General features: G+C 46.4%; 1 protein-coding gene and 1 long non-coding RNA gene across 6 annotated transcripts; one reads left to right on the top strand and one right to left on the bottom strand.

Moving 5' to 3' along the window:
• Positions 1-1953: 1953 nt before the first annotated feature.
• LOC123175070 (uncharacterized) lies at positions 1954-5913 on the bottom strand. Of its 5 annotated transcripts, none has more exons than XR_006487610.1 (8): positions 4515-5913; positions 4287-4380; positions 3745-4084; positions 3484-3649; positions 3048-3085; positions 2504-2939; positions 2365-2435; positions 1954-2134 (listed from the first exon to the last, which is right to left on the bottom strand). It is a non-coding gene; the product is annotated as an uncharacterized lncRNA (long non-coding RNA). The 5 variants fall into 5 exon arrangements; XR_006487616.1 differs by having other exon boundaries at positions 4337-4380; XR_006487598.1 differs by having other exon boundaries at positions 4287-5913.
• A 5109-nt stretch (positions 5914-11022) lies between these two features.
• LOC123175054 (AP2/ERF and B3 domain-containing protein Os05g0549800) lies at positions 11023-12649 on the top strand. Its single transcript, XM_044590140.1, has one exon. The coding sequence runs from the start codon at positions 11214-11216 to the stop codon at positions 12471-12473; it is 1260 nt and encodes a 419-aa protein (XP_044446075.1). The 5' UTR covers positions 11023-11213; the 3' UTR covers positions 12474-12649.
• The last annotated feature ends 206 nt before the right edge of the window (positions 12650-12855 follow it).

Below are 12855 nucleotides of genomic sequence, written 5' to 3'. Positions count from 1 at the left end.
GACCAAGCTGATCCAAAGCGTACATAAGACTGATCCGACGGCTGAGAGGCCCAAAACGCTGTGGAGGCTCCAAGGTAGCTGCGTTATACTGTTTTCAATAAGAATCAGACAAATGATTAAACTCGTCTCCAAGGGCTAAGCTTATTTTTATCTCATACATCGGGCGTGTTCGCACATCAAACGGGTGCGAGTGAGCTCCCTAAAATTCAATAGTCTCACCGGTCCGGTCTCCCCAAAATACAGCCCATTGACGAGAAATGTGGTTATTCGAACTATCCGTCATGTTATGTCCAACACGTGGTCCCAACACAAAAAACCCACCCCACACGCACCCTTCTCTTTTTCTATCGAGCCCTCCCCTTCCTGCTCGGTTTCTCGTCGTAGCGGGACATTTCTCATTGGAGCCCCCTCCTTTGAAACTGGACAGATGCCGACCTCACCCTCACCACACCGTGCTTCCCCACGTACCACCGAGGAGTCCCCCACCAACCGCCCTGCTCCTCGCCCTGATAAAACCCCTCCCCCGTTCATGTTGATCCAAGGAGAAGAAGCCATGCGCCACCCATGACGCCCCCAAGCCAAGTAGGTAGATGCAATGTCTCATGAGCCATTGTTATGTTGTACTCGCTCCGTAAACTAATATAAGAGTGTTTATATCACTATTTTAGTGATCTAAATGCTCTTATATTAATTTACAGAGGGAGTAACATACAATTAAATGCCGTGCGTTAACACAAAACAAAAATATGATGTCCATTATTGGGCATGCAACTGATATGCCACTGTGTTTGTTATTAACTCTTGAAGCAACGAACCAAGGCATCTACCCTTTTATGCTAACCAAAAATTAGATAACTTGATAAAAAAACAGATCATGCATTTTTTTTGCAAATCCATCTCTAATGAAATCCAATGTGCCTCATTTTCTAAAGTAGGGAAATTATTTCGCTATAACTGAACAGACCAACCCCAACCCTCGTCCCGCTCACTGTCAACCCTCTAAAGTAGGAATTTGTCGGTGCATTGCAACCTAAATATCAACTCTTTGGTACCCCATATAGTCGCATGCATGGTTACAATTTATAATTTCAGTTGTCGCAATAACTTAGAATCACAAGGAATAGTAATCGAAACAACATCAGCCAACACCCAGCCTTCTATAGTTCTTCTTCAACACTTTTTTGAATGGATGTTTCTAAGGAAACATTTTTTAATGGATGCTTCTGATGGTATTGTATATGCAATCAGTGACAGCATGAGTAAATAATGCTTAAGATGATGGTGCACTTGATAGTAGTTGCATTCCAAAAGGGCCCTCATCACAGGTTGTTGGTCAATTAAAAGAAATAGAACTATCCTGCTGTCAATGTTGCTGGAAGGTCAAGATTTACATGTACACAAAATACATATATTAGTGAAGTTTTGGCATCTCAAAGACTCTTACTTCTTTTACGTTAGCATTGCATCTCTCAAATCTTATAGTGCTTTCCTTCATGGTAACCGATAATCACACACTCGATTAAACCAACATTTCTAATATATAATTACAGTGCACTGATATAGAAAAGATCTTTTTTAAAAGAGATGATGTTACAGAAGAGACTGAAAGGGAGCTAAGACACATTTGCCAAACAACTTATGTTGTTTACTTTGGTCCACTGCCCTTGGTCATTTACGCATAATTCAGAACACAAAAACAGTGCTGTATTGGTAACATTCTTGAAAGAATGATTACTTGTTTAAATACTTCCATAGAGAAAAACTAAGATGCTGAGAAAAAACACAATTTTATGATCCACCAGAAGTGCTTTCGGACATCCGAAAAGATTTGATTCCAGAAGGAACGGAACAATTCGCATGTACTTACGTCATAAGAACATAAAGTTAACTAATATCCATATGGGGTAGAACTAAAATGCGACTACAAAATACATCCATATGGGGCATACAAAATGTAAATCAAATATTATTGAAGGGGAGATTGTTGACCTGGTAGCAACGGTATCTTCCTATCAGAACCATGTGACTACAAAAAATCCTAATGTACTGAAAATACATCCTTGCCAATTTCTTCAATAAACTAATATCAGATAAATGACCTTCTCGACCAGCAATCTTCTCCTTCAGAATGTACCTGGGCACGTAAAGATACAAAATTACCTATCAAATATCTACAACACAAACTGAACCGAATCAAATGCAGTTTTGGCCAAAGACTTTGCTGATATCAAATTGCTATCAAACAAATGGCCTTTTGGACCAACATAGGAAAGTAGCATAGGTTTCTCAATTTGGAATAGAAGAGCTCTTCATAAATCTAACAAACTAAACAAAATCAAAAGACCAAGAGCTATGGGGGCTCACCAAAGACATGGAGGCGATCAGTACCCAATGGCCATATGCAAGGCCGATGCAGCAAGGATAAAGTAAACAATCTGCAGAAGTAGAATTTGTGGCTCAAGCAAGAAAATAAAAAATACTATCAAAAGGGGAAAACACAAACCTTAAGAGGGAAATGTGGGTTCACCAAGAAAATGGAGGCGACATCGATGAAATCCCCGTCACTGCATGCGAACCTGAAGCAAAGTAAATACAAATATGCATCAAGATATATTAACATGTTACTTGGGATTTGCTTCATCCTTCAGGGGTGAGCAATTTATGTAAGCATATCTCTCTCTAATTTATCAAATACTTTTTTCTTATAATTGTAGATTCTGTACAATAATTCGAATGAATAATTGGAGAAGGGTTGGCCTGCTCAAACCTGACATGATGTGTGTGTGGAGAGAGAGAGAGAGAGAGAGAGAGAACCATATCTCAGCACCAACACGATGTTGGGGGAAGCCTTCTTCAAGAATCACCAACCTATTTGTTTTCGTAACATATGCTTTTATCGCAGCTCTATCCAGTGGCCTAACTGATCGAAGGTTGATCACCTATTAAAACATATCAGTAGAAAATAAGTTAATATTCATGGCATGTACCATGTAGAGTAAAATCATATCGATAGTTACACTGAAAATATATTTTACAAAAGAAGTTACCTTAGCACTGATTCCTTCCTTTGACAGTATTCAGCAGCCTGTAAACAAACTGAGCATTATAATATGTCAAAATAAAAATTCTGAGAGAGTAATTCAATCCAGCAACAGAACATTCCATATTAGGACAAAAATACAAAAGAAAACCAAAATTTCCAAAAGGGCATTTTGCATATCAATTTATCAAATAGAAAAGGTGTATCAATGCAACACATTAAAATCCTTTCAGAAAAGAAGACGTCAAATCCTAAACAACATTAATCTTCCTCCCACGTTGTTTTACCAACTATAGCATGACGCACATTCCTGATTGGATGGACTTCCATAATGAAAAACAAGAACAAAACCACAAGCGAGCACACTGAAAAATTTAATGGCGAGTCAGACATAAACTTCATAAGCCAGAATATTCTCCATCAAGGAGGCATGATCATCCTACGTTATCCAGTGGAGTTTCAGAGCCACTGGGCTGAGCCACACCACAAGCTTCTCCTTCGATTAACCATCCCATGGACGGCGGCGGCGGATGGAGGTTGAAGATGAAGTCGACGACGGAGGCCCGGAGGATGAAGATGCAGCAACGGCGGCGTCCGTGAACGCATCATCTGACAAAATTTTAAATCGTGCGGCACTATTGGTTGATAAATCAAAAAATTAAGATTAAGAAAATAATCACTCTTTACACTAGCGCAGAAATTACCATGAGATTTTGCTGAGATAAATGCAGTCAAGGAACTCCGACCCTACGCGACCATAACAACATCACCATCCAAACATGTTGTGGAAACAACCAGCCACCTTGGCGAAGACATGGCTAAGTCCAGTGCTGCACGCCACCTGCTGCCTTCCTGCTGATGGCCCCCTGATGCCTCTCCCAGATTCACTTCCCCTCGCGCACGACTGCGCTCGATCGCCCTGCTCGGCCGCTCTATCAGCCCATGCTCAAGAGTGCTTGAGCTTGCTTCTCTTCCCCAGCAAGGCTTCTGCCTTATCTCTGAGCTTCTCGGGCATGTTCTCCCTACCCTTCTTGTTTGTATGTCCTATAACATTGAAAAGGTGTTTTTCAAACCAAAGCTTACATCATGAATGTTGTTAGGTGAACAAATTTTTGAATGGGCAAAGTGAAAAATATTCAAGATCTTGTTGGATTTAGAACCAGTAATATCAAAGTGAGCTCAAATGATGAGAAGACATGAGGTCAACATATTCACAGTAATAACTGTGAAAGTAGAAGAATGATACCATAACACGTCAGTCAAATGCTACAAGAAGACATGAAGATTGTAGCTTACTGAAGATTGTCCCTCTTTCCTGCCTAAAGGTTGGTCCTGGGCTCCTGATTAAAAGATGCAATTAGGAAATTAGCATATATATTTTTGCAGATTCAATACCATCATCGCTGGTATATTAAATTAGACTATATCGAACACACAAATAAAGTATCAGTGCAGTCTGTTTCATCATACTGACCGTGCTGCTGGTGAACCAACAATCTGAATTTCTAGACACCCTGGTGTTTATATTTTGCAAAATCGGAAGGAGGAAGCGAAACAGACCACCTTTGTTGTCATCGGCATTGACGTTCACGCGAAGCTTCTTGACAAGGTAAACGCACCCGGGCATCATAAGAAACATATATATACACTGATGCACGAAGGAAATTCAGAATGAAATTTTTTAGCGCATGGATATTACTCTAACATATGCGCATGAAGAAAAACAAATCTAAGTCGGTGATATACAAACCTTGGACCAGCAGAAAAAAAAACCTAATCTGGACGAACTAATTAGAAGATCAAAAGCACCTCCCGTCCTTGAAAGTTGCAGATTAATTGCTCAAAAAAGGCTTAAAATTCTTTTAACTCATATGGCACTGTTCGTTTATTTATCTTGTTGTAATGTTGCACAGTTTCATTGGTGATAAACACATAAGACGACTGGATATATGCAATTTTTCAATCTTGCCCACAATAGATATGACTCTAGTATTGCAACCACTGTGGGCTTCTACTAAACCAGAGATTAGTTCTAACAAATAGAATTGGGCGCTATGCATGTACATACCACTGGTTAAACAAAGCTTTGGATACACCGTACGCTATGCATGTACATACCTAGCAAATAGAATTCTAAATATCAAATCAAGCACACCTGGGTTCCAGGATGAGATCTTCCTGCCAAATCTGATCGCTAGGCCATGTCCACGCCGCAGAATATCCCATCCCATCTGCAACCAACGAGATAGACTACACCGAGTTGGGAGTAGCGACAGTCGTGTAGTGTATTATCGAAGTACAGAGTCAGGGCCGGCCAGCACGTGTGTTCAGTGGAACGATATCACGTGCATGTGAGGGGATTGGGCGCTCGCTGTCGTAATTAGGAGGGACAACGGCAGAAGGCTTTGGGCGGGCGGTGCATTTGGGGGTGAGACGACAGCGACGTGCAGCGCCCCAGAGCCGCCGTCACTGGCGGCCTTCTTGACGCGGCCCTTCCCGCCGTCCAGCACGCTCGCGGTGCCTGAAAAAAGGTCCCGTCCAAATCTGGATCGAGCGCAAAATAATAGACACGCAAATCGGGATCCAGAGGACCTGGGAGCGGGCTAGGCAGGGTGTCGTCGGAGGGGCACGCAGCCCGGGGGGCGAGCTCCATGACGACACCTGCGAAGAGGAACGGCGCGCAGTTCAGAGGAGATGGAGAGGTCGGAAAAAGTAGGAGAAGGGACAGAAGGGAGAGGGGGAGAGAAGGGAGGCACGGCGGCGGGGTCCTCCTGGCTGCTCCCAGCGAGGTCAGAGAGGAATACGCGGCGGCGGAGGACGAGAAGTGGCTGGGAACCCTAACCAGGTTGGAGGAAGAGAGAGAACACGCGGCATCGATGGACGGAGGAGTTTGATCGAGCGAGAGGAGCGGCGGCACGTTTTTAGGCCTGGTACAATGGAAATAAATCAAGCTTTTCTTAAGCAACGGTGCTTCAGAAAAACTATGTTTATTTTCGTAAGCACCTCTCTAAGCATCTCTTATTGTACAAGGCCTTAGTCGGACTTGTGGAGGTGAAAATAAACCAGTAAAAATAAACCAGACGAAAATGATGGGACGAAAAAAAACCCACAACGGATACATTAGAAGTAGAGATACGGCGGTTGCGGCTGCCATCATTTGTTTCAGGGGGAATGCACCAGATCGGCCTGATCCGGCACGGGGTAGCTGGTTGGCGTCACTGCCGCGGCGGTGCCCCGCCCGTACGTGGCCCCCGCGCTTCATGTGAACACCACGCGACTCCCTCGCGCGCCTGCCTCCCTTCCACCCAGCTCGCTTTCCTTCACCCACCAGTCGGCCTACACACAGACACGTCGCGCTCAGCCTAGCCGTACCGGTGCAACTCAGATGGTTTTGCTGCGTGCTGTTACGTGCACAATCAATCATTGGCGTGCGGCCTCATAGGGCCTGCTGCCTCGGAACGGATCTGCAAGCGGAACATGGGGTTGGTTGGTTTCCCTTCTTGCATTACGGCTCGTGCGCTTTCGCGAATCAGTACGTACGGCCGTGTGTCGTGCCCGTGCTAATCAGCGCAGAGCAAAATATATATTGGAGCTACAACAAATTATCATGACGGTACCACCGTATTCTAGCGATGGTGTTTGTGTTGGTGCCTACTTTTAGCACGTGCGGTGTCTGTCATGTTATTTTCTGTTTTTATCAAAGAGTAAAAGTTTATCAATGACCAATGACCACGCAAGACTTTAACACCAAATCATGTTCAGACATTCATCAGCAAACCAGTGGCGGAGCTAGCATTTGATTACAGGGTGGTCCGCCTAAATTTTTTTAATAAGCAATATGATATGTAAAAGTTCTAACTAATTACCAATATCACAAAGAAATAGATTAATATGATCTTACAAACGCGCTAAAATTCTTAATTAAATCTCAGTGAGAAAAATTATGTACAAATTATGTCTGTGTTCATGTGCAGAAAATTGGGGCAAAAAAGCAAACCCTAAATCTGAAATTGGGGCATTTAAGGTACCAAATTGGTTGCTCATTGGTTGACTGGTTGTCACGCTAATCGAAAGATGACTGACCAGCAGAGGCTGCCGCTGGCTTTGCAGCGGTGCGGTTTGGCGGGGGCAGGGGCGCCAAGCGCAGGCGGCCGGCCGGGCGGGGGCAGGGGCGCAGCAGGACTAGCGCACAGGGCAGGGGGCGCGCGGGAGGCCGGGAAAGGGATGCGGGAGCCTGATGGGTGGCTGAGCTCCTGGCTCCGGCCGGTGAGGACGCGAGGAACGGCGCGGCTGGGTGTCGGGGTCGGGCAGGTGAACTTATGGTGAGGCGGCTGTGTGAGGGAGACGAGCGTTCTACTCGATGTGGACATGCCATGCCTGCAGTCGTTCCTCCCTGGATTGCGTTATTGGGCCCTTTTTTCTCTCTGGCCCAGTTACAGTCATATGTACATAAGCATATCAAAAATCCCAGGGTGGGCCGCGGCCCACCCTGGCCACCCTGTAGATCCGCCACTGCAGCAAACACATGTTAGAATAATCCGAGATGCACCGTCGATCATCCAAGGACTAATCAGTCACACGACGCACGGCACCGAAATTTTTTAACGAGGTTCATTGACATGGCTACATTCCCGGGGGCTGACTATGAGCGCTCCTCCCCATGATACTGCATCCCGACCGCCCGGGTGCCGGCACACGCCGTCACCCTATTGTGTGCCTATGCTATTATGTTGGCATAAGTTAATCATGTGTCTACCCTCACATTATATAGGAGGCGTGGGATAGAAGTGTTCTATTAGGAACACAACTTCTACCTTACCTAGACACAATATAACTCATGGTCCAATTGTAATCTACCTTGCATAATATATTTGACACAGTTCCAACAACAACAACACACACACACACACAACCGTTAATACTACTAAACTCAAATTCTGCTATCAATGAAGTTTTCTTTTTTGGTTACTATTCACTACTCGACATTTCTAAGATGTATGGGCACAATTTGGAGTTAATCTTTGTTACCATTGTAGATGTAACATGTGTCCAAACACTTCAATTCGTTGGTCTGAGTTAATTAGCTAGGCCCTGGATCGACGCATGCTGTCTTTAGCTAGGCCCTGTATCAGAATCCTGTGTATTTGCTTTTGTTCACAAGCACTATGAGCAGCTACCAAGAGATTAGCTGTCTTTAGCTTGTTCAATAGTAATTTGTAGAGCAATAGCAAAGAGCCCATTTAAATTTGTACATATTGGTTCACTTCTAAATTCCTAATGACATGCCCCCATAGCTGACTTGTATTGTTTACCGTCTAACAGTAAAAATCACAAGCATCGATTTTGAAGTACTATATGATATGTTAATCAGAACCAAACTATGAACTATCGGTACAACTGTGTTAAAAAGCAAATGAGGCAGAGCACAAGGTCTTAAGCTTTTCTTCGTCGCATTATAAGCTGCAGTTACATTTTTGGATGTCGATTTAATTAGTCAGGTCTGGCGTAGCATAGCCCCCTAGTACGTAGTGGGTGCATGAGCGTGGATCTAATCCGGTTGTACGTGTACGTGTATACTTGTCCGGTTGTCCTATATCTTCATTATGAATGGGTTTCATGTAATTCACCGCACTTTAGCCAGCCAAAACCAATCTGATTGTTTTTCTCTGGTTCCCTGGTGGCTGCAACCCTAGCCGCGGCCACGAGAGGCTAGTCTAGTAGCACCGTCCTCCGGCAGCTCCCCTCCTCCGGCGACCTTGGTAGCTGGTGGTGAGTAGGGTCGCCGGATCCATGCGCGTGGATCGTTTCTATTCCCTTGTAGTCTAGATTTTTAGACTGTTCATCGTCTTTGCTTCTGTGGCGACTATGACAGTGCTACATAAAGATTCTTCGGATCCTTTCTTGACGAGGTCATCGGTTCTATGGTTTGGAATGGATTTAAAAATCAGTCTGTTCAAGCAAGAATGGCGTGCCGGCGGCGGCATACTCGCGGTGGACTTGTGTCCTCGGGCTCCGCCGTTGCGACTACGTTTCCTCTAACGCCGGCGCGGAGCTTGTGAGGTAGTCCAGGAGCAGATGCAGATTGTGGTCGGCATCGACGACATCTGGAAGACAGAACGTGTGCTGGGCTCGTGGTTCGTGGATGGCAGGTATGGTTTCCTCCTTCGGCGTCTTAGTCGTGGTGGGGTGACAGATCTGGAGTTAGATGGCGTGTCCGGGGTGTTGCCCCGGTCTGATTCGTTCAACGGCAAGGGCTTCACTTTGATGAGTCACGGAGGTCCGCAAAGCAGCATATCAGCGATGGCAGGTGAGGAGGTGATTCTTCATTCTTTCCTTCGGTGGCTGCTGCGGTGGTGCCGGAGGCAGGTGACGGGCATTGGGGTCAAGTTCAGAAATGTTCTGCTATCTTTTCAATTTTGTCGTGTTGGTCATTACGTGACCTGTACTTTGATCTTTATGATATGAATGAGACACGTATTACCGTACAAAAAATGGGTTTCATGTTATAAGTATTGAAGGTAATATACATATCCATAACACCGATGATAAATGTTGCAACTGGATCGGCCGTTGACCTTCTTTATCTTTTGTCGCTGATCATTATATTCCTAATTAGCTATTGGTGATCTAGGAATTCCATGTGCGCGTGGTGAATAATCAAGTAAAATATTGAAAAATATCAAATAGAAATCAACAAAACGATCGACCGACGCGGACATGCATAACCATCAATCTAAAACTTTCAGAAAATTGTAGAAAATTCTGCAGCACTCCGAACCAATCTGTGGTGGGATGGTTAGGAGGATAGTGATATCCCCAACCCGGTTCAAATCCTAGTGCTCGCATTTATCCTGAATTTATTTTAGAATTTCCAACGATACACTTTTAGTAGGAGGAGACGTTCTCGTCGATTAGGGATAAGTGTATACGCGTATATATATAAGTGATTGCGTCTGTACTATGTAAAAGAAAAATCTGTGGCACCCTCGGCGTCACCGTTTACTATGAGAGACTACACACAACGTAGAGTGCACATAAGCGTCAAAAACCGAAATGGGTCAGCAGCTAGTTCAGCTCACACATTTTGTTCTTCCACTTGCAGGCGTTAGTAGTAGGAGGAGACGCGTTACTTGACGTGCCACTACTTTTCTTCCTCCAAAACAAAGTTAAAATTAGAAAGCATTAAAAGGAAATGCAAGAATGGCACTCTGAATTTCTCACGCAACCACACCATACCATACTGCGTGCGTAGCATGGCCAACGGGTGCGTTCATCATCATCTTCATCGTCTTTTTCTTCCATGGATGCCATAAAATATCTAATAGTCGACCTACACCAACACAAGCCCATGAGACCTATATAAATATCTAACATTCAAAATGGAATCCTGTGTCTAAAATATCTACGATGCGAATACTATAAATAAGTGAATAACACTAGCATGTATAAATAAAAAGAAACAACAATAGCATGTATATAAATAAGTGAATAACACTAGCATGTATAAATAAAAGGAAACAACAGTATAGGGTGTGACCAAGTCTCAGTTGAGTGAGACTTAACCAAGTCTCAGTCAAGTGACATAGTATATAAGAAAAAAGAAAAAACTAAGAAGAATTTTTTTGTATGAATCTTTATGCAAGATCAAAGGAATAAAGCATCGACTGAGACACAACGAAGTCTCAGTCGACTAAGACTTAACCAAACTGATCGAACAATAGAATGTACCCCCTTCGTCTCATAATATAAGATCATTTTGCCAGCCAGTTAGCTTAGCCATACTCATACTCAGGCCTAGTTCTTTTGCCAGAATCTGGGGATTCTCCCATAATCCGACCCCTACCCAGCTTCTTCCAGAATCTTTGGCCCTCATTTGTTTTACAATCATATCTAGTTAGACAAAGAACCCTCTTTGTCTAACTAGATATGATTGTAAAACAAATGAGGGCCAAAGATTCTGGAAGAAGCTGGGTAGGGTCGGATTCCCGAGAATCCCCAAATTCTGGCAATACAGGCCTCACACTCACCTCCAGCTCCTCTCCTCGATCCTATATAACACACGCACTTGCCTCTGCTGCTCCTCTGCCTACCTACTGCCTCCATTTCCAGTCTTTGGCTAAGCTACTACTCTACCTAGCTAAGCATCTTCTTCATTTTTTTCGGTGGTGATCGGATGGAAAGTGCGAGGAGCTGCCTCATGGACGACGTGAGCAGCGGCGCGTCCACTGGCAATAAGGCGTCTGGGGTGCCGGCCGCGCCGGCGACCAAGCCGCTGCGGCGCGTGGGCAGCGGGGCCAGCGCGGTCATGGACGCGCCGGAGCCCGGCGCCGAGGCGGACTCCGGCCGCGGCGGGCGGCTGCCGTCGTCCAAGTACAAGGGCGTGGTGCCGCAGCCCAACGGGCGCTGGGGCGCGCAGATCTACGAGCGCCACCAGCGCGTCTGGCTCGGCACGTTCACGGGGGAGGCCGAGGCGGCCCGCGCCTACGACGCGGCGGCGCAGAGGTTCCGGGGCCGCGACGCCGTCACCAACTTCCGCCCGCTCGTCGAGTCCGACGCGGACGACGCCGCCGAGCTCCGCTTCCTCGCCGCCCGCTCCAAGGCCGAGGTCGTCGACATGCTGCGCAAGCACATCTACCCCGACGAGCTCGCGCAGCACAAGCGCGCCTTCTTCGCCTCCGCGGCCGCCGCGGCGTCGTCCCCTACGTCATCGTCGTCACCTCCCTACTCGTGGGCACCTTCAACCGCGGCGGGGCGGCGCGAGCACCTGTTCGACAAGACGGTCACGCCCAGCGACGTGGGGAAGCTGAACCGGCTGGTGATCCCGAAGCAGCACGCTGAGAAGCACTTCCCTCTCCAGCTCCCTTCGGCCGGCACAGCCGTGTCCGGCGAGTGCAAGGGCGTGCTGCTCAACTTCGACGACGCGGCCGGCAAGGTGTGGAGGTTCCGGTACTCGTACTGGAACAGCAGCCAGAGCTACGTGCTCACAAAGGGGTGGAGCCGCTTCGTCAAGGAAAAGGGCCTGCACGCGGGCGACGCGGTCGGGTTCTACCGCTCCGTCTCCGGCAACAACCAGCTCTTTATCGACTGCAAGCTCCGGTCCATGACGACGACGACGACCTTCGTCAACGCGACGGCGGCCACCACGTCGCCGGCACCCGTGATGAGGACCGTGCGTCTCTTCGGCGTCGACCTTCTCACGGCGCCGGCGCCGAGGCACGCGCCAGAGCACGAGGACTACGGCTTGGCCAAGACAAACAAGAGATCCGTGTCCGTGGACGCCAGCGTAGCGGCGGCCATTCCGGCGCACGCGGTCTGGAAGAAGCGGTGCGTAGACTTCTCGCTGACCTATAGACTTACCACCACCCCACAGTGCCCGCGGTCTGGAAGAAGAGATGAACTAGTACAAGCAGCTGGGAGTACATTTGCTCTATAGACCACTCGCCACACAGTGCCCAAGGTCAAAATATCAGCTGGAATCAGCAGTGCAAATACTCTTGACCGACTCACATTCACGTACTAGTAGTGTAGTATATCTAGCAGGATTTTTTTTTAAAACTTCCGATGTGTTCATCAAACTTTATGTATAAAGAACATCAGAGGTAACACAAATTGCATGCAGTCTCATAGATCACCTAGCAACGACTACAAGCATTAGAGTAAGCCGAAAGTGCACCGCCGTTATCTCTCCTTTCTTATCGGAGCTGGGCAAACCTTATGGTAGTAGACAGTCGAGAGGTCCTGGTCCTAAGGCCCGAACAAACCATAAAATAAAAGAGAAGCAACGGTACAACAACGGTCGCTGGCAAAGAGAAGCA

This window comes from Triticum aestivum, chromosome 1D (genome assembly GCF_018294505.1).
Source record: "Triticum aestivum cultivar Chinese Spring chromosome 1D, IWGSC CS RefSeq v2.1, whole genome shotgun sequence".
In the NCBI taxonomy this organism is placed as follows: domain Eukaryota; kingdom Viridiplantae; phylum Streptophyta; class Magnoliopsida; order Poales; family Poaceae; genus Triticum; species Triticum aestivum.
This window is presented reverse-complemented; position numbering and strand designations above follow the sequence as displayed.